Source organism: Bacillus rossius, chromosome 12 (genome assembly GCF_032445375.1).
Source record: "Bacillus rossius redtenbacheri isolate Brsri chromosome 12, Brsri_v3, whole genome shotgun sequence".
NCBI lineage: Eukaryota > Metazoa > Arthropoda > Insecta > Phasmatodea > Bacillidae > Bacillus > Bacillus rossius.
Genome location: NC_086339.1, coordinates 23,461,795 through 23,483,588, shown reverse-complemented (window position 1 = coordinate 23,483,588; position 21,794 = coordinate 23,461,795). Strand labels below are relative to the sequence as shown.

Here is a 21,794-nt window from a genome sequence, read left to right as displayed (position 1 = left end):
ATCCGGGTATCTGAACAGCCCTACTGAAGATTTTTTGTTGGTTTTGACTTTTGAGGAGTAGATTCTTTGTGATTTAAAATTCGAGAAAATTGGGATCTGACCTATCACTAGTTTGTTTTTTGGTGTGGTCAGTTAAAAATTTTAAAACTGAATAAAAGTAGCTTATTCACTCCGTATGTACTGGCTTTATAAAAATTCATAAATTCTTTTCTCACCTCTTCTGAAGTCGTCGTAAACTTAGGGTAGGTGAATTTAAAATGTAGGAAATAAGCAGGAAAGTCGCGACAGAAAACAACTGGGCAATTGTGTGGTTTGTGCAGGAGTGTGCGTTGTGTGGGCGCCAGGGCGGTGCGGTGAAGCGGACAACAGACGGGGGCTGGGCCCACTTGCTGTGTGCCTTGCTGGTTCCTGGCATCTGGTTCAAGGACACCATTTGCAAGGAACCCATCAATATGCTCTCTATGAAGCAGGCACATGGCAATAGGGTGAGTCTTCTTGGCGTGTACTTTTGCTTGGAATTTGAATGGGGATGTTTTCCATTAATTAAATTATTGTATCTTTATTTGTCTGCAGATAAATAGTGATTTCAGTGGTGACCACTTTCATGCACATTAAGGTTATGTCTATAAATTAATTGAGATCTTTAATGGTATTCATGATTTGCTGAATTTTTGTTTTTTTAATGAGTGACTAATATAACCTAAATTTTTGTGAGGATTTTTCATGAATACAAACTTTTATCCATGTTTGTGTGAATACTAATCCAAAAGTAATTCAAACATACACATTATTCTAACAGTAAATAACCTTTAAAGCTAATGTTTGATTATTATTTAACTGTGAATGATATAAGTTAGTGGGAAATCTGATTTCCCACCTTTGTTATAAGTGTGACTTGAAACATCTATTATTTATTTCATAAGTAAATTAATCATTTAAGGGCACCAGATGCTATCGAAAGATAAAATGGGAATGATTTAATTCAGAAACAATAAATTCAACGTCTAGGATTAATGCAATTTTATGGAGGCATCAATGTTTAAAAACATTTACTAGTGTTATAGAATCCCTGACAAATAAACTAAAGATACACTTCTTAAGAGTCCATTCATAAGTTTAATGTTGATGTTAATTTATATGTTCCTCAATTATTAAATCCCATGTGATTAATCCATTAGTAGTCAAAAAATGGTATTCAATTAGGTTGGAACATTAAAGCAAGTACTATGAAAACTTAATCCAGGAACTCCTGTGATAGTAAAAATGAATTTAAATGTGGTAACTACAGGTAAATTTAAATTAATAACAAATTAAAAATTTATCATTAATAACCACTGATAATTACTTATATTAAAGATAAAATTAAGAACTGAATGAATTTTAAACAAAATGGACTTTAAATTTTACACCTTCATTTAACATTCACGCTTCATTAATAACACAAATGTTTATGATTACGAAGTACACAAAATCCTTATAAGACAAATTAATAGGTAGTTCTAGATGTCTTTGGTTTGCAACTCCGGGCCTGCTCAGATCGACGTCTCGCCCACAGTGTCTAGGTGCATCGGAAATGGTTTCTTTACAATCCACGGGGATGGTGACGAGCTTCCACTGCAACGGCTCATAGTCCTTAACAAAAACCAGTCCAGTTTCACTTAATGTCGCTGATAGTCGCATGTATTACTGGTGTTATCTTAAGATTCTGTTCTTATGTGAAAACTGACTTTCAGTTGGTAGCACAGTAGTAGTCAATAACACATTTTTTTCATTTATTACTGCATATTATTAGTACAAATTTCTATGATTATAGTCAAATATACTATTTCGTCCTTATTTCATGATTCACTGCTCACAAAAGCGTGTTCAGAACATGATGAATATCATATACTATTGCTCCTCAAAAGGGCTCGGAACAAACTGTTTCTTCCTAACAGTTGGTCATCAATATATGTTATTAGTTACTATATCTTTATACCATTCTTTCAAAACTTTAAAGTCACTACAAATCACAAAACCATTAATTGATAACAATTAAATAATTTTTACATTACAATTTTAAACACAATAAAGGCACTTCTGTGTGTAGTACTAAACCTAGGTAAACCATTAAATAAAAATATACTGCAATACATAAGTTTATACATATTAAAAACAAGACTACTCATTGGTCATCAAGAACTCAAAAGAAAATATTAAAAACCAAAGATAAAACATGATATTAATTTGACAAATCAAAAGAAAATATGCTTGCATAGAGTTAGAATTTTGAATTGTACTAAAATAAATGGGAATATTAAATAAAACTTTAAAAGAAATACAATCATGTGACTGATGGGGGTAATACTACTCACAAGTTCTTTAGTGTTCTTGTTGCACAACATGTCCCAAACAAATTCTTATGATGGGCAGTTGACACTAAGTAAACAGTTGTGCACATATATGTATGCTTTAAGATCTGAGAGCCACTGAAGTAATAGTGTGACAAAAAGCCAAAATGAATTTTCCGGTGAATTTAAAAGTCCATTATTGAGAAGAATCGTCTGTTGTTAGGAAGAACATGTCACCCAATATTTAAATTAACGTTATAAAAAAATAAAACATAATTGGCTTAATGTTTGTAATTTTATTACTTACAAAGGTATATTAGGTCAAACACCACTACTCCTAAAGTTAACAGTGGGTTAATATGCATTTTTAACGAGTACTCGTAATAGCGTAATTATTATTTTTTTTTTTTAAAAGTGTTTTCAAGTTAGATTCCCTGACCTTCCAAAAATTTCTTAATTTCTAGCCATATCTCTTAAGTGATGCGCTGTAATGAAAAACAGTTTATGGGATAAAAATAGTTGCACACTTGTGTTTGTTGCAGGAATGTGTGTACTGCCAGTTGATGGTGGGTGGCACTGTTTCCTGCTTTGACCCCATGTGCGGGATCACATTCCATGCTTCTTGTGCCCTGATCAATGGAGCAAGCTTCAGCATAGACTGCTCGGCCAGTGGATACCAGATAGTGGTGATGTGCCTCATACACAGCTACAACAAACGTCAGGTATTTCGATAAAGAGTTGCATGGAAATTACTTACTTGAGCAGCTCGGGGGAATTAGCTCCAAAAAAATGACAAAGACTGTTCATTTGGCCAAGAAAGTGGTGGTGACTTGTAAAAGGAAAAACATGACAGGAGCATGCTACGCATCATTACTTGACAAGCTGAAGGCAGAAATTGCAGAAAAGGGTCACATTTGCCGGAACAAAAATTTTTATTTCACCAAAACAATGGACCAGCTTACACCTCAGCGGTTGCCATGACGAAAACATACGAATTACGGTTTGAATTGCTTGACCTCCCTCCTTACTCCTCAGATCTATCAGATCTAAACCCAATTGACATATTTTTTATTCCTTATAGCTAAAATTTACACTCTTGAGGACAGATTTTTGATGAGTGATGAGGCCATCACCTTAAACAACTATTTTGCAGAGACTCGTGCAAACAATTGCTTAAAAAAACTGCCTGTCCAAAATGGCTGAAATTTCAGAGAATGTATTCCAAAGCATGCACCAACACATTCCCCAATTTTTGTTGACTAGTGCTTTTATCTTCATGTTGAGGTCCGAAACTTTTCATACAACCCTCGTATTAAGACAAAATACAAACAAATAATACCATAGTTGTTTCAAACGTAAAACAAGATTACATTTATTCAGAGGGGCGGGGGTCAAAATGCATCACCCTTGATTTTATGAAGGTAGCAATTTTACGAATGCAATCCGTGGAACCGTGAGCATATGTATAATCAAGGTTCTCGTGTACATTCAAAATATATCAAAACCTTTCCATTTCATTTTCAGAAAAGACTTTGTTCAATGTTATTGTAAACAGTTATTTACATTTGTCTCGCAAAAATTTTTATGTGGGTGTGTATAAATTTAATATACAACCGGATTTAGGAATTACTGCTCTCGCCATCTAGTGAGATGTTCAGCAACTGTTCTTCCCAGGTGCTGGATGTCGTCTTTGTGTTCGGATTACACCATCCACCAGGACATAACTGTATCTATAGTGTTAGGGGTAATTGGAGGCCAAACTATAACCAAAATTTAATTCTTTAAAGTACAAAGAAAGTAATAGTACTGTAAAATCATCTTAAGAATATCCCGCATACGAATATTTCCTGCTATTTATTTTTAAAAATTTAGCACCTGGCCTTATTAATGCATACACTTTCACCCATTTCTTGAATTTTCCCTGGTAATATATAAATTTCTAATTGTGTACTGTGAGGAACATTTTAACAGGGATTTACTGTATCTTTTGTATGTTTTTTTATAGCAAAGGCATATCAAAGTTGGTCAGAAGGTGTTTGCGCGTCATAGCAACGGCCGAGTCTGCGAGGGGTTCATTACAAATATCTCCAACAGCCTGTACTACACAGTTTCTTTTGGAGATGCATCTTTCTGTGATGATGTGGACCCACAGCATATCATGGTAAGTTTTAGGTCTGACATTTGTGTTCATTTGCATGTCATAAATAATTTTATTTAATTTTTTTTTATTACTGATGTTTAGCTTGGACTGCTCTTTTGTACTGTAGTGAAACAGATATACAGTCTAAAATATTAACTACCATATTTCACCACTCAACTAGAATTTAGTTTTGTTTTTGTGCCATCTCTTGCTGTTCTCTGTGTGAGACGATCATTGTTTTTGTGGTGCGCAGAACTATTCCTGTAGTGACGATGGGCCACCGCCTCTTGGCACTGAAGTGGAGACAGTTTTGTCGGACGGACAGATCTACACTGGTCAGTTCGAAGGCATGTCCCACCATCTCCAGTATACGGTAAGTGCATCAGGTCAGCTGGTGTTTACGTTCTGTAAACATAAGATTTTTACTTTTTTTTCCCCCTTGCTTTTATGTTAATTATTGTACGGTTATCCGCTAAATTGTGTTGTTTGACTGTGTATATTTATGTTCCACAGGTCACATTCAGAGATTCAACTCAAGTCACAGTGAAACTAGATCAGGAACCCATTTATATCAGAGGGCAGAATCTGCCAAAGAGAATTGAAAATATTTTAATGGTAAGTTGGAAATCATTTCTGTCTACACACTGTATACCAGATAGAGGATTTCATTAAATAAATTAATACTATAAAATTTACTTGAACATGAATTACATTATAAAGTTAACATATCAATATTACAGGAAGCCTATTCAAAACAGGGAAAGTTAACCCTATCACTTCAGTTTGTGTACACACACACCTTACTAGAGTCTCTTGGTGAATAGTTATTGTAAAACTAAATGCTTGGCTTCCAAACAGGGCCACTTGGCTACTTTCAACCTCAGCCCACACGCACACAAAAGGCACGGTTATTAACTGCCCTGATTACCTCCGGGAAAGTGCCAAATGGGACTGCAGATAGCACTTGGGGATGTGTAGGCAGTAAACACTGATGGATTGTTAGAGACAAGCTTTTAAGGTTTTTATTTTAAGGCCAATTTTTTTTTTCTAAAACAGAATATTTTGGTGTTATTGGTTTTATTTATTATGGATTCTGTGTTCATGACAATTATTTCACCGCAACAGTATCATTTTGACCGATAGATTATGTACTCGGAACAATAAAAAATATATCTGTACTTGTTTCAAAAATGTACCAACGCCATAATTTAAACATGAGTTACCATTAAAAGCCGTAAGACCAAAAAAGAGTAAAATTAAATTTTTCCAATCTCCTTAGTAGACCACGTGCATTTTTGTATAAAGTTCATGCCGAATACATTACATTAATTTAATTTGATATATTATTACATTTTTGTGATTAAGTTTTGATTAAAAATGCTGATTAATCTCATGATATTAATTGCATTTCAGAGCTTTATGGTGTATTAACCTAAATTTCATAGTGATATGGTGTATTGGCATGCTTTTCAGTGTTATTATTTTGGTTTTATCATAATTCACCATATAATCTTGTCCCTATCAGTTGTGTGATGTGATGCACAAATAAAACCCAAATAAAATAAAATGGTTAAAGATACCATGATTTAATTTTCCTTCCAATTTTTTGTGTGTGAAACTAAGTAAGTGTTTTGTGGTACTGGCAGAGCTTGAGTTGGGGGGGGGGGGGGGGGGGGGCATGGTTGGTGGGAGGTTGTTAACAGATTACTGGTAAAACAATTCTTAGAAGATGTGACACATCTGCTGTTTGCCCGTTTGTGCAACAGCCTGCCTTTGGTTTGTTACTTCCAGGTTCCCACTTCAGTCTTTCAGCAAGTATGTATATGTTTACTTCAGTAAGATGCCAAGAGCATGTTTGTCAATTTTATGGTGTGAAAGGGCGTCTGTCACATTTGTTTGCACTGATATCTCTAATGCTAATTTCCACTGTCGCTACTGTCAAAAGAAAAATAACTTGTAATAAACATGGTCCAGATCCAACTGAACTGAAATGCTTCTAATTTTAACTGATATTTTCATGATAATTGATTAGACGTAACAGCTTTGCTCACTTCACGGTCTGGTTTTTCCATTGATAAGGAGCGAGGTGGCAAAATTGAGTCATTGGACTCATATTTCAAAAGGATCTGGGTTTGAATCCCAGTTGGAAATGTGCTAATTTTGGCTTGGTATCTTGAAAACACTGTAGGCAGTTGCTAGACTGAATCCTTATTTTACCATTTTAAGCCTAAGTGTTTGTCTCTTAACGATCTTGCTGTTGATTATAAATTTAATTTTTAAAATTTTCAGGTAGTGTAAAATATTTGTATCTATTATATATCTGGAGTCTTGTGCACTTTGTGCTTTTTTATCTTTGCGTGAAACTGTAATTTGTCTAGCTTTGAATTGTGTCATTTAAACTTATAATTACGCATATTAACAGCATCTGTCTGCATGTTCGAGGTTTTCTTTTCAGTAGGTTTTTATTTTTTCAGTAGACTGTGAAATTATATTTTCTGTGCTCTTGCAATAATATTTTCATTGGTAATATTAGCCGTAGTTTTAGTAGCATTAGACTACGTATTAGTAATGCATTCTTTGTTCAAGAATTTTTAAACGTCGCTATGTGAACTATGTACAGTGAAAGATCTTAAATCTATTTTTTTTTTTTGTATTATCCAGTTGTTTTTTCTTGGCCGCCAGGTCGTATCTCTGCGATGCCATTAAAATCGGGTAGGGTTGTGCGAATGTTCGGTATACCGATACCGAAATCGAAATTTTGCTACTTTCATTTTCGATTTCGGTAAGAATTTCATCTGTCGAAGTTCGTTTTTAGCGAAATATTTCGAGCCAAACGAAAGTTCAATAGCTTACCGAAGTTCGTTTGTTCTAGTTGAAAAAGAAATCGTAATTTAATAAAAATGTACAGTATAATACCGGTACAATAACGTTTCTTATTATAAAGTATATTTCACTTAACGAATTTTTTTTAAGTCCCCGCCAAAAATCGTATCTTCGCCATGCAAAACGGTTTCAGTTTAAAGTATCATTTTCACTATAACGTATAAATTCTACTAGTAGCGTGGCATTACTACACCAAAATTTACTTAAACTGGTAAATAAATTTCCAGATAATTGATTAATGTAGTGGAACAAAGATACACAAATACCACCGCAACGTATTTTCTAACCTCTAAATTCTCAAAACAAAGTTAACAAACAGTTGCGCGCACAACCATAGATTATACCGTACGTAGTATGCGACGTGAGCAACACAACACCATTCGATACATCGAAAGACGGAGGTTTGAGAGAAGTATTAATTATTTAGACAAAAGTGTTACGCTACGCTAAAAATACTGTTTGATGTCTGTGCCGGGATTGTTTATTGTTATTGTTGAGTTTATTTTCAGGTTACGTTATTTAGACACCGCATTGTATTTGTGCTACGATATGAATGATCCTGGAGATAGCAATTCACGCTTAAGGAAAAAGTGGATATACTCAGAGAACTAGACACGGGGAAAAAAGCAAGTCGCAGTTGCGAATACATATGGCATTGCGGCTCTCCTGTAGCTATTTTTTTTTATATATTTTTTTCTCTTTGTAAAGATATGTATGCATGTTTCAGTGCTAAGTACAAAAACTTGAGGTACCTGTAAGTACTTAGCACTGAGATTCTACTGTAATGTCTTTATATGATTTGCTTGTTATTAATAATGTAATAACATATGCAAATCATATATATAAAGACATTAATTAGAAAAAAGATTTCCATTAAGATTAATTTACGTGGTGATGAAAAAAACTCACGTTAATGAAAATACGGTAAAATCATAATTTGAACAAACATGGCAGATAAAGTAAACAAAATTCAACCGTGATTACAGTAGGTCTAGGTATCAAAACAAAATCATGCAATATTTGAAAAATTACCTGATTCATTTGCTTTCAAACAGTAGTGTAGGTACTATATTCGTAAAACATACATTCCAGAACTGTTAGTACACTATTTAGTATTTACCGTATACACATAAACAAAGAACGTACCTACTTTTATTCGCGCACAGCCAAACAAAAACATTGTCGTCTGCTTTATTTAAATTTTACATACTCTGACTGGCATATATAATCCTCATAATATACAGCCAATTAGACAAAAAGGTCAACAAGTCACTGCATGTAATGACCACTTGGCAGCAACCATTTGTTATGTTTTGACCATGTCCCTTGCCTAGTTTACAGCTTCCTGAGCTAGCCATGTGTGACAGTGGTGCAAGATGGCGGCCGTTTCGCAGTATTCACGTATTTTTTCATCAGTACCATGCACGTGATAAATATGTTATCATAGACTGCGACATTACGACTGTAAAGGAAATAGTCTGTGCGCTGAAAGATCTGGATTGATTCTTGAAATTTACGAGTGACATGGGGCTGTGTTGTGTGGTCTAGGGCGGATGTTGATTTTATTAAATAGTAATATTTATATATACATCAAAAGGTACCAAAATGATTTATGTAATAGAATTTATTACTGAAGAGCAAATTTTGGGGCACTTTTTTTCTTTGTTAATTAAAAAATTTCGCTTAACTTTCGTTAAGAATATATTTATCTCATAGAAAAATTCATTTTCGTTTCACTTTCGCGAAACTTGATAAATTTTCTTTCACTTTCATTTCGTGTGGATAAAGTCACTTTCGCACATCCCTAAAATCGGGAAACCTTGAATTAGCCAGGGATTTTTTAGTGCCAGGAAAATCATGAGATAACATTGAATTTTTGAATGCCAATAGGAATTATTTATTTGTCTAGTATTTTGAAAAAAGCTAAGTTGAAAAACTGCTCGTTGTGTCTACGAACTGCATCACTTACTCCATTTTTGAGCGCTGTTCACAGTTTAGTTCAAAAACTTTACACCAAATTTACAAACTGCGTCACTTATACCATTTTTGAGTGCTGTTTACTGGCAAACCACTGCAGAGGCGACACACATGTTAACATAATACTGTGGGGTTTATGGCGAGGGCGAAGACATCACTACTCAGTTTCTTTTGTTTCTTCGCTTTTGATTCTTTTTTTACTTTTACATAATAACGGGGAAGTGATTTTTTTTTCTATAAATAAGTTTTTAAGGATTGCCATAAGAAAAGAACTATTAAGATTTTACCACCACAATTAGTTTTTATATGTGTAAACAGTCAGTATTAGTGATTTTTTGTGATATAGTAAAAAAAAATAGGATGAACAATTACCGAAGTTTTTTTTACCACTAAAATTTCATAATGTACAGATTACTGTGATTGAACATTACATACACATTTGACACAACAGAAAATGGATTCTAATTTATATAATATTAACTAGTTAATTTGGATTCAGCTCTAATGCAATCAGCTTTGTTAGGTAAAGTACATATATTTTTATTATAATAGTAACATTTTATGAAATTTCTTAGAAAACCTTTGAAATCATGGAAAATAACCTGGAAATTGGTTTTGCTTAATAGTGACCAGCCTGTTTTAATTTACTGTTAGTGCTGATTTTCATTTTGGTACAGGCTTTCGTATTTTCTAGGGTGTTGCCTTTCAAATTTTTACATTTGGTATTGCCTGAAAAACTATGTTGATGTTTGATAACCTGTAAAATCTTTAACCTGACATGGCCATGGTCCTGAATGTATTAGATTAGATCTTTCACTGTAGTTTTACAAAAGACATTAGTGTAAATGAAGGAAATTCATCGCATACACATTTCACTCTTATGCTTTCATTGTTAATTGCTTTTAGTTTAACCACTGGACCCTTTTAACTTTTTGACTGTAGTATTTGTAAAGTCAAGTACTTAGTAAATATTACACCCAACTCAGTATATCCATCCTTGTATTGCTTTACATAAGTAGATACTATTATATTTTCACTACATAACACACGTTCTTTTGCAAGTCGATGTTGATATGGTGCTTTTATGATATGAACTTTTGCCTATTATAATTGTGCTGCATTAAATCAAATATGTGTGGGGTCGTGCTCGTAATGTGTTCCTGTCCCACAAGTCATTCAGTAGCTTTGCTGTGTGGTATTTCAAAGAAAGTGCCCCCACACGACTCAAGCTGCAAACCTGTGTTGTACCTACGCTAGTCAGCTGGTTTCCTAGTCTCACATTTTGTTTGCGCATTCTATGAATGTGGTTTTAAACTGGCAACTGTTTGCAATTGAATGCAAAGGAAAGAGATGGTGAATAAGACATATGTACTTTTTTTAAATACTAAGGAAAAAGTCATCAGTATAACTTATTGGCTAGTTTGTGCCCTGATAAAAAAAATTTCGCCCACCTCCATATCAGTGAAATTACTTTTTTTTTGTTTAATAGCAACTACATAATAATGAATGCGGCACTAACCAATGACGTCTTCATCCTGCTGGTTTTTTGTATGTCCTGAATGAGACTGAGTTAATTGGCTAGCGTGGGCATGCTTAATGATTGTGGTCATGCCAGCAAGTTATAGGCCGAACACTCATTTTTGAATGCAACTTTACAAAGCCTGAATACTTTAAGCAGTCGGTGCAGCAGTGTTGCAACTCAGTGGTTTGATTCACTGCTGGTGATGTTTTTGACACTAATGGTTTCTGTGCGCGTGCTTTGTTCGGTAATTGTGTGAACCTTTTGTAAAATCTGAAAATCATGTAAGTGCTGCAATGATGCAAGTGGATTATCTTAGGAAGTTTCTGGTCATCATTGTAAGTATTTGAGCTGTAATTGTATACATTTTAGGAGATGGGAGGTACGTATTAGCAAGCTATAATAGTGTTTTTTTTATGTTTTATGAATTTAAACAAGTGAAATGACAAGTGGATTGTGTTTAGTTTTGGTAGAGTAAACGTTTTTGCAACATTCAAGCATTACTTCTTGAGAAGTCATCTGCGTGGAGAGAAACAAATGAAGTGATAAAATAAGAAGACATGCGTGTAATTTAGGATGGAAAGAAATCATTGCAAGATTGAAAGGATCACTGGATTTGGTCATCTATGTAAAGATAAGGGAGTTGGAGGAGTAATTGTGTATTGTTTTTATTCACTTCAAATTCAAAAATAAAATGTACTTAATTGGGTTTGATTTTTGTGCCTCTGACAGGTAGTTCAAAAATATTATTTTATTTGTAGCAAGAATCTTTTATTTAAAAATTAAATAAATGACTAAAAAAATTTTAATCTTTTGAGTTTTGTATATAAAATTACAGGAGTGAGAGCAATTTCATTAAATAATTATGAAGTGGGGGTATGAGGAGGAATGAGGTGTTGCATAGAAAAAATACTTATTATTTAAAATTGTGTACATGTTGTGATTAAAGTGTATTATTAAGTGTATTCAATTAAGTTCCTCAACTCAAACTGGCTTGAAACACCATGGTGAGTAAACAAGACTTATGCAAATACGGGTTAGTGAATGATAATTTGTCTCCACAGGAAAAGATATGACATATCCAGGTGTGTTGAAGACATTTTTTTCATGTGTTTTTAAGGCTTTCTACTAGTAAAAAAAAATTTTTATGGTAGATATTTTGTGCAATTTTGGATGTGTTACGTGCAATATATACATGATCTTATTCATGATTAAAACGGTGTGTGTAAGCAGTAAGTATGAGCTGTTACACAAGACTTTTTTTATCCTTGCTAGTAGAGCTCCTACATAAAAAGTAAAACTAAATATTATAAACCTAGGTATAGAAAAAAGTTAAGGAAGATTGACAAAATACAATAATATTAAAATATATAATTGTGCAAAAAATTTCTTATTGAAGATTTTCGTTATGCTTTGCAGAATTATTTGTAGTAGTTCGTTTTGAGTTAACCACGTGGAAGAAGAAAAAACAACTGAAAAACTTGATGATAAATAAATTCATTTAGATTGCATTTTTTATTATTCCTAACTTTATAGACATGTATTATAATTTTTTATGAACCAAGAGAAAATGAGTGCATCTAAGTGGTCAAAGTGAACTCGTTACTGTTTTTTGTGTTGTGCAAAAATAATGAGAGAAGGCATGATTTTACATTGTTAGTTGAAGTGTGGATATTTGGCCCAAGAAGCATGTGCAGCAGGAACTGAAGATATTACATGATCAGACACAAATATTAAAGAAATTAATAAAATAAAATAAATGTTGATATCAAGGAAATTTCTTTAATTGTCAAGTGATTTTGGACATTCTTAAGTCATATTACAGTACAGTATTGCGTTAAACGTGGATTTGAAAAATATTTTTTTATTGTGTACAGTTTATTCTATGCTATGTTTCTCCGAGTGATAGCAAAGTAAATTTATTTTATGCTTTTGTTTTGTGTGTGTCACGTGTGTATGTTATTTCTTGGACACTGATAGATCAGCAGCAATCTTTAGTTGATATGTTAGATGCACTCTGCACCAGAAATTTTCAGTCATTTAATGAAATTTTTATTGTGATTGGAAAACAAGGCTTTAAGTGCATTATCAGTATTTTTTTTTAAATCATGTCAAGCAAGAGGGAAATTTTAATTTAGCACTCAAATATTTAAATATTTTTTTGTTATAAACTCTTAATGACACTGTTTGCAGTTATGCTCTTACTGAGATGATGTAAGCTATTAAGTGTCATCAACTTCTTACTGGCCACTGGAAAAGATTGGCTACTCCGTCTGTCTAAAACCTTTTGTGAAGAAATACGAACTCCTTTGGTGAAACTGTTACCTGTGCTCCTAAATTGTGAATTGCTGTTATCAAGACTAAACAAATTGGTTTGCAACTTTCTAAGTGTTTTGTAGTGGAATGGATAAGTAAATGAAAATTCTCGATACTAATTTTGAAATTTTGACTTTTTTTATAAGTGGCTGTATAAATCAATAACTGACTAAATACTTCAGATTGAAAATATATCGTTAGGTGGATATTATATTTTATTTTATTATTGCTGCAGAAATAAAGTAAAGGAACGTTTTATAGGGAATGAAAGTACAATTATATAACCCAAAATATTTTGATTTTCTTGGGAGTTTAAGTGCTTGTAGTGTAGCAGTATTTTTAAAGCTTTGATGGGTATTTACATAGTAAAATTCTTGGTGAAGTTGTTTAAAATCCATTTTAGTTGATGTTAATATGAATTAAATTTAACTTTTGTCTTTGATGATTGTTATAGTGTCGGATTACAGCTTATAACTTTTGGAATAGTGCTAGCAGAGCTAATAAATTTGAGAGGTCTAGAAAGGTTTATGGATTTTTGGTGAAAGTGTTAGTTTAAGAATAAGGGAAAAGTGAAAATTGATTTAAGTGTCTTTGTGTTTGTGTTAGTCACAGCTACAGTGTCGTTAAAAGTGTGGTGACGGGTTGTAAAATTTTAAGTGCCATCTGATACTGAAGAATATGCAAACTGTTGTAAATGTGATGTTTTGTGGTTTGGTCATGAAATAAGTTGCAGCATAGAACATTTTTTTTTCTTTTGGTGCTTTTATGAAATAGGGTAATTTATGGCTATACATTACATTAACAATAAACTTTATTTAATTACTTGACTAATAACATATTTCTCTTGGACATTTATAACATTACAGTAAAGTTCTGGTAAGAAGTTTCTCAAAGAATTTTAAACTGTAGACTTCTATCATAAAAAAAGTCTTAATAAAAGGTAAAAACCTTGTGTGTTATAGAACAACTTCATTATCATCTTAACTTACTTATTGGAAAACTTCCAAAATGTGTTGCTATAATGACCTACACTGTATTATTATAGAGTTTCATAAGTGCCTTTTTTTTTTTTTTTTTTTTAAATTGAATATCTTGTTATGTAACTTAAATCAACCAAAGGACTTGCACGAGAATCTTTTCAGGTGGAAAATATGTGTGAAAATGAGCCTCATGGTGGTAATGGTGACTTTTTGTTGGCGTATGAATACACTGAGGTATGTTACTCTATATGATTACTATTTTTTTTTTGCTTCAGTTTTTGTTGCATATTGTAAAGTTTATGCTACATTTTTTTTTTTTTTTTTAATATTGTTAGATATTGTTTGAAATTGGATTTTAGTGCTATACTATTTGTATGTATTCAATATTTTCTTTTGATTTATAACTTAACACAGCTTATACCGTAGTTTCCGGCATATTAGATGAAGTGACATATAAGACAACTTTGCTAATCAACATGCAGTCTAAAAGTTTTTGGGTCACATTTTATGAGTAAATCATGCAAATGTAGAGAAACTGTGAAACAAAATTACTTTTTTTAAATTTTGCTTACTCTAGATCAGCTGTTCCCAATTTTTTTCGGCCAGGGAACCCTAAGATTGACTTTTCTTTTGGCGAAACCCCAACTCCTTCAAAGAAAATTATTTGTCAGTAATTGTGCCTGCTTTATGTGACATTCGTCTTGACTCACGGAAACCCTGTGACCCCGCCGCAGAACACCTTTTGGAAACCGTTGCTCTAGATAATAATTTAGGACTTGACAGGCGTGATGAATGGTGAGGGATTTTTTTTTGCACTAAGCTTAGAATCAGAATATCTGGGAAATAGTCAGTGAACTTGCAGACTAGCAGTTTTATAAACAAAAGGGGGAGATAAAATTTAATTAACTAGGTATGTGTGTGTGTGTGTATATATACACACACATACATATATATATATATATATATATATTTTTAAGTTCAGCAAAGAAAGAGACCCAATCAAAAGTAAAGTTCCACAAACATCTTATCACCAAACATAGCTAGCTGGTGTAGAGAAAAAGAGGCTCAAGCTTTGAAAAATTCAGCCTTTCTAGTCTAGCCTGTGCTCACACTCTCACAGCTGAGTACTGTCATGTAAGATGACCTGACATATTGGTGAAACCAGGGGTTGGAGGGGGTAGGCCAGCTGTCTCGGCTTCTTAAAAAAAATGAATAATACAAGGAGCAAGATCCTGTAGTTCAGGAAAATTTATAATGAATCCTCACAAACCATTGTTCAAAAACATATTTTCTTAATAAGTAATGATTTTCCTTTTGTTATTGTTTATTTTTGTATGACCCTGGAGACACTCCTTCCCCATGAAAGATGCTGAATTCCGTAAAATGTCGCCTCTTCTGTCCGATTCAAGAACTACCTTTTTTTTCTGTTTCGAGTTAATATGCCCTTGACCTGTCACGTAAGACGAGTGGCAACTGTAAGTTTAACGTGCATAACATTCTCACATTGTATGCTGGAAAATATGGTAAGAATGCTGTGGTCCTCAGTTTGTAAGTTGATGCTTTTTAACTGCAAGTATAGTGGTTACATGCCCTTTCTGTCGTCCCTGTACAAATCATTCAAAAAAAAAGTTAAGTGTATAAGGAGCCATTGTTAACTGTCTTGAAACATCAATCCTCTTGTGCACTATGCTGTCACGGCATAGACGGATGTGACTTGATGTTTTGTGGTATGGATGGTTATGCCCGCACGCATCTCTGACGTTTCAGATTGGTGGAAGAACTGTCTATCTTGAATCATTGTGTTGTTATTGTGTATGTTCATGTTGGGGAAATAATGGAAAGTGAATAATTTGTGCAATTTTAATAAAATAATGGGTGACCAGTGCAATTTTAAAGGAATAAGGAAAAAGTACAAAAGGAAAATACCCTAGAGTTTGGATACAAACTTAATACGGCTGTTTCTGTAATAGTTTATTCCTAGCACATTTCAAGCCACATGAATTTTTAATTATTTTGTGCTGCCATAATTGTTTAGGAACATCCCTAAAACTGCAAATGATTCATCCAGAGACTAAGTATGCATGCACATAATTCATTTTCCAAGTTCTTGTTTGGAATTTTCTGTCAAACAGTGGTAAATGAAGACCGTCAGTTGCTGGCTCCCATCCTAGTGCATCCACCTATATCAGAAACATGGCTGTAAATATTGAAAATTACTGTCTCATTCATCTATGCTAGGCTTTGTGGACTTTAAATTATTGAAAGATATTCCTTTTTCTTTGGTCATCTATTTATGAAACTATTAATATTTTCATTGCATATTATCTGTATGTGAAGGTGACTGGCACAAGTATTTATTTACTGTTTTTTTTTTTTTTATTTAAGTCATGTTTTACTTAGCAGATGAGCTTCTGGATTCGGACTTCTTACATGTCCTACGTACAAGAGATGAGAAACAATATTATTTTTTAAAAAATTCAGGCTCCTGAAAACAATCTCATATTAATTCCAATAACTTCACGAACTCGTGTGCATTAGCTTATCATGTTTTGTTCCTACATCCCTAAAAAATCTTAACAAATTGACAAATTTGCTAGATAGTTTTTGGCTGTTGTTATCAATCATGTCACAGTATATTTGCAAACTATAAAATATTTATTTGTAATCTTTGTGCAGCACTTTGGCTGGTAACTAAAGGTTGCGAGAAACAATTTCTGTCACTATATTATCTGAAGATAATTTTTTGCAAGACTGATATAAAGGTACCTTTACATTGATATATTTATCATATGCAAAACTCTATAAGAAAATTTAAAAAAAATGAAATTTCCAGAAACAATAGCTGAAATAAAAAATTACATTTTGTGTTCCATTGATTGAAAAGAAGTTGTTAATATTCTGAATTTTGATTATTTGACAACAATCATGAATGATTTGTCAGAGGAAGACACTTAAAAGCACTTTCAGTTGACAATCATAACTTTCTCTTGACCAACTGTTGTAACATTTTCTTGAGCATGAAAGTATTTGGGCTTGTAGATTTTTCATTTTAGTGAAAGGTATGTTGTTGTGCAGCCTGTAAGTGGCCTTTGTTCATTTGTCAGTTCCTATAGCTGTCGTATTGTATAAAATTAAATCAATAACATGAACATGTTAAGCAGGTTCATGATGTATTTGTTAGTTCTCCCCCCCCCCCCCCCCCCCTTCAGCCTGTTTAGTAATGATTTAATGTCTTCCATATAAGTACCATTAATTATTTTCCTGTTAAAATATTGGATTGTTTGGTGGTAGACATGTGATTGCATAACTAAATCATAATTTTTATTGTAATTTAGAATGTCTACAAACTGCTTGCATTTTATTTATTATACTTATCAAATGTAATTCTTTTTAAGGCTTAAGGAATAATTCTTTTTAAGGCTTAAGGAATTGCAATAACTGTAAATAGGGGATAATATGCAACCATGTCCGTCTTCTAACTCAAATGAAATATGATTAAAAAAATTCTTTATGATTTTTTTTGTAAAGGTGTGAAAATAGGGTTTGAAAATGATGTTACTTAAGCATGATCAGAGCTTGTTTATTATAATTTACTTTAAAAATGTATTATATAAGAATTTGTGTAAATTGGTAATTTCAGGCCATTTTTGTAAAAGTCTAAAAGAAAAATGCTAATAGTTAAGAGTAGTATCTTTGTCTGATGTAGGAAATTCATAGTGTATGTTTAAATAAATACGAAGAATATTAACATCTGAATTTATTTTCAATTAAAGAGAAAAGGTTTTATGTGCCTAAGGGGTTGAACAATGGAAATTTTTGGGTAATTTCACTTGTTAAAAGTAATCATTTAGTCCGAGGAATATTTAATGTTATTCTTAAAACATGTGAAATTGCTAAGTTCACCTTTTACCTCTGCCTGTGATCATGGTTGGAGAGATGCATTAGTGGTATGTTAAGTGATTTTAAACTGTGTTTATTTATTTATATATTTTGAGTACCTGACAAGAAACCTTACCTCAAAGTGTCCACATTATGGAAAGTCAATATCCCAGTGATGGTAATTAGATGGGGAAAGGTTTATGTTCCAGTTGGTCAGTCTATAAAAGTTTTTTTTTTTTTTTTTCAGGTCGGTTTGGTGCATAGTCATAATTAATGTAAAATGGCATATTCAAGGTTCTTTTTTAATTAGGTGGAAGTTGGATTTTCTTGAATTTTTTTTTTTTTTTTTTTTTTCAGAAAATTTTAAATAAAATTAGTTGGAGATCCTCAATTTTAGTCATGGAAAAGTGAGGGAAATTTTATTGCAAATTTTTGTGGACACCCTTTTAACTATCATTCTCTGTATGTGTGTGTATATATAAATGTCACATTAATAACAAAACTGGGGACAAATTATATAAACTACATAAGCACATATACCATTACAAAACGGAATGCACACCAACAACCAACCAAGACAATTCATGTAAATCAAGGCATGTATCAAGTGGAGTAATGGACTCTTGGCACAAAATTAATTCCGCAGTGGACTGGTGGTCTGTTGGTGCGATGTGTCCGGGCTGAGTGGCGAGTGTGGATGTTGTGCAGGAAGCGGGCCCACAGTCGGACAGCTCTGACCCGGGCCTCGCCCTCATCATGGAGGGGGCGGGCAGGAGCAGCAGCAGCAGCAGTCCCAAGCTGCTGGAAGACTCAGACGGCTGAGGCCCCGATCCACTCCGCGTCTCTTTTCGGGCCTACGCCGGCGGACCAGGCCCGCCAGTCCATATCCTAGATGCACTTTGTTAATTAAGTTTGTAATATTGTTTTACTCACCAATGTGTTCATTTGATACACCAGTATTTTTCTCAGCAATGTGTGTACTACGTCGTTCAAAAGAATGATCTTGTTGTAAAGAGCGATTTTTACTATGTATTTGTTTCGGAATTGGTTTTTGTGCCATTCGCATCAGCTGTGTTCTGATTCATAATTGCATCGTTATGATTTATTGAGTTGACATTGTAAATGCAATGTTTTTTTTTGAAACGTGAGACTGAAAAAAAAAATTTGAACGCTTTGTCTTGTGCGACATAAATTATCAAGTTTTTTTTTGCCAGCGGTACTTGACATTACTGATACATATTGTCATGGTAGATCTGATGATAAAAGTGTTTCGTGTGGTACTACTGACAGCAGTTTTTGGTTTCCAAGTAATTGATTGCTCTTTGCACATTAGGCAAATGGTTATCACAAGAAGAAAATCGCAAGTTTTATTGTTTGCGTAGGTTCAGAGCTACGGATTGTTTCTGGTGATGTTCAAGAGGTATTTGCGCAGATGTGTTGGAGGGATTTAACTATTACTAAGAAGATAGAAAGTTATACACAGTACGGTACTTTTGAAGTAGGTGTTAGGGACTGAACATGAAGTTAGTGTGGTTGAATGTGAACTGTATTTGAAGACTCAGATTCGGGTAATGGATTATTAGTTACAGTAATGAAGTGTTCTAAAATGACAAAACTATGCAAGCTTGTAAATAATGTGTCAGATGATAAACTGGCTTGTCCAGCCATGCAAGAAATGACATTATTATATATAATATTTAATAGATCTATTTGTACATGTATGAGTGCATATGCATTGTCTGTGTGTGCTTCAGATGTGAGACTGCTAATGTGTGTGAATCTTTTTTAGTATTGGCTGGATAATTTTGTATATGTGGAGTCATGTAGTACAATTTGTGATTAAAGAAGTTAAGCTTTTGGTAATTTATTGTGATTCTGTGGTAGTGTTGCCTTTGCTCATTGTTAGGGTAGTACAGTTAATAAATTATATCTGTTGATTCATTTTGTGAAAGTAATATTTATTAAGACAAATGATAAACCTTCGTATATATCTATATATATATTATATATATATTCAACACTCATTTATTTATTTTATATATATATATATATATGAGTGTTGAAGGAAAAAAATTTGTTTGGATACATGTTCGAGCATTGGAGCTAGAGTTGAGGGAATCATATTACACCTGTAATATCATAAAATTTGGCTAGTTCAGTATGAAGAGTGTTAGAAATAGTTAATGAAAAATGTATACATTAACATCAGTGTGGCCACAGACCAGAAAACCGGAAAGTGTCTGGTTTTTTTTTATGGGTCAGGGAAGTTTTTGATATAAGCTTGTTTCTTCATCATAATGGTTTCATCAATGGCAAATTTTGTTTTAAAAACATTGTGTTAAGCTGTATCATTTTCAAAATTGTTTGCAAATTACTGTAGTTGCCCTAATAATATGTGCATGATTATTCATAAAATGCATTTTGAGAAAGCATGGTTTGCATGTACTCAAAATTCGAAAACACCACATGCTAATGCAGCATAAAGTTCCGTCAAACTACATTGTTGGTCAACCTGTGGTTTAAAATGGACAACTGCCATCTTGTACGTGGTTTGAAACTGTGTTTTTATGTGAGACATGCTGATTACAGAAGGTTTGCAGTTGCTTAATAATACGCCTAAAATGGCTATTATAAATTATAAGGAAATGAGAAATCGTACAACGGGAAGAAAGTATGTAGTCGCAGAAAGACGTATAAGTGACTGGAGTAAAAAATTAAAGTATGGTATTGCAGTCAAAATGTTTTTTGGAAGTTGAGAATAGTATTACGAATGCACAAAGGTTTGTAGCTGGCTGGCGGCCTCGCATGGCTAGTAACGTCACATGTCGTCCATTGGCGTAAGGCATGCCACGTGCCTGGCCGGATTACAAGGGTCCTCGCTACCCACTCCCCTCTGCTCCCCGCGTACTGTCCCGCCTCAGGTTATTTTCACCTTTAGCGGCCTGGCAATTCCGGGCTTACAGAGGCCGCAAGGAGGAGTGGCGTGAATAAGCATCGCTGTTTTGGGTGTTTCGGGCATTTGGTCAGCTCAGGATGACGCGACACATCACAGCTGCTCTCGTCCCTTCGAGAAGGATGCCACAGGTATGTAAGCGACGACGCCGGCCTCCATGGGAGTTCGGAAAGTTCCGCGAGTGAAGGGAAATGCGACATCTGCGAAGAGGGTGAGGGACCCCCTTGAGAGTGGTGCGATGAGGAGCGACGGGACCATGAGAGTGCTACTGAGTGGCACGAGACTGTGTGTGTGAGGACAGGCGCGGGGTAAGGGGGGAATCACTGTCGAGCCTAGCTCCAGTGAGGAGTGCGAACTGTGGAACTTGACAGACATTGAGTGACTTGCGAATAAACGTTTTTAAGTGCAAGTGATTGGCGATCGGACATTTTTAAGTACAATTATTTATTAGTAATGTAAAAATTATTAATTATTAAAAATGTAATAAAACTTAATTGAGCTATCCCTTATAAACCCAGTTCCCCCACATACTTCTAGCATTGATTTCGGTCTAAATTTAAAAAAAATAAAAATAATCACATCCATTCGTAACATAGGCATTAGTACAATATTAAATAAATTTTTGGCATTTTAACCCTTGATGACATGAACTAAATATACTACAGTCTAAGGTGGTTGCACTTTAATGGAGAAAACTTTCTCCTAGACTCCGTAAACCGAGGGCAAATAATCTACCAAACGAGTTAAATTCATGCCTGAGCATCAAGGTAAAGGCGAATCTTTTTCCTAACTTCTGCGTGCAATGGTTTGGGATGTA

The 21,794-nt window shown here is 33.8% G+C and overlaps 1 protein-coding gene across 8 annotated transcripts in view; it reads left to right on the top strand.

Moving 5' to 3' along the window:
• The window catches only part of LOC134537711 (uncharacterized), a 66,239-nt gene extending 46,352 nt beyond the window's left edge, over positions 1 to 19,887 (top strand). For 6 of the 8 annotated variants that reach the window (XM_063378446.1, XM_063378447.1, XM_063378445.1 and 3 more), the window contains 7 exons: positions 321 to 485; positions 2,873 to 3,052; positions 4,336 to 4,491; positions 4,724 to 4,843; positions 4,984 to 5,085; positions 14,308 to 14,379; positions 18,733 to 19,887. In XM_063378446.1, the coding sequence (XP_063234516.1) occupies positions 321 to 485; positions 2,873 to 3,052; positions 4,336 to 4,491; positions 4,724 to 4,843; positions 4,984 to 5,085; positions 14,308 to 14,379; positions 18,733 to 18,846 (909 nt within the window). In that variant the 3' untranslated portion in view covers positions 18,847 to 19,887. The remainder of the gene's footprint in view (positions 1 to 320; positions 486 to 2,872; positions 3,053 to 4,335; positions 4,492 to 4,723; positions 4,844 to 4,983; positions 5,086 to 14,307; positions 14,380 to 18,732) is intronic. The other 2 variants (XM_063378450.1, XM_063378448.1) reach the window with 1 other exon arrangement.
• The last annotated feature ends 1,907 nt before the right edge of the window (positions 19,888 to 21,794 follow it).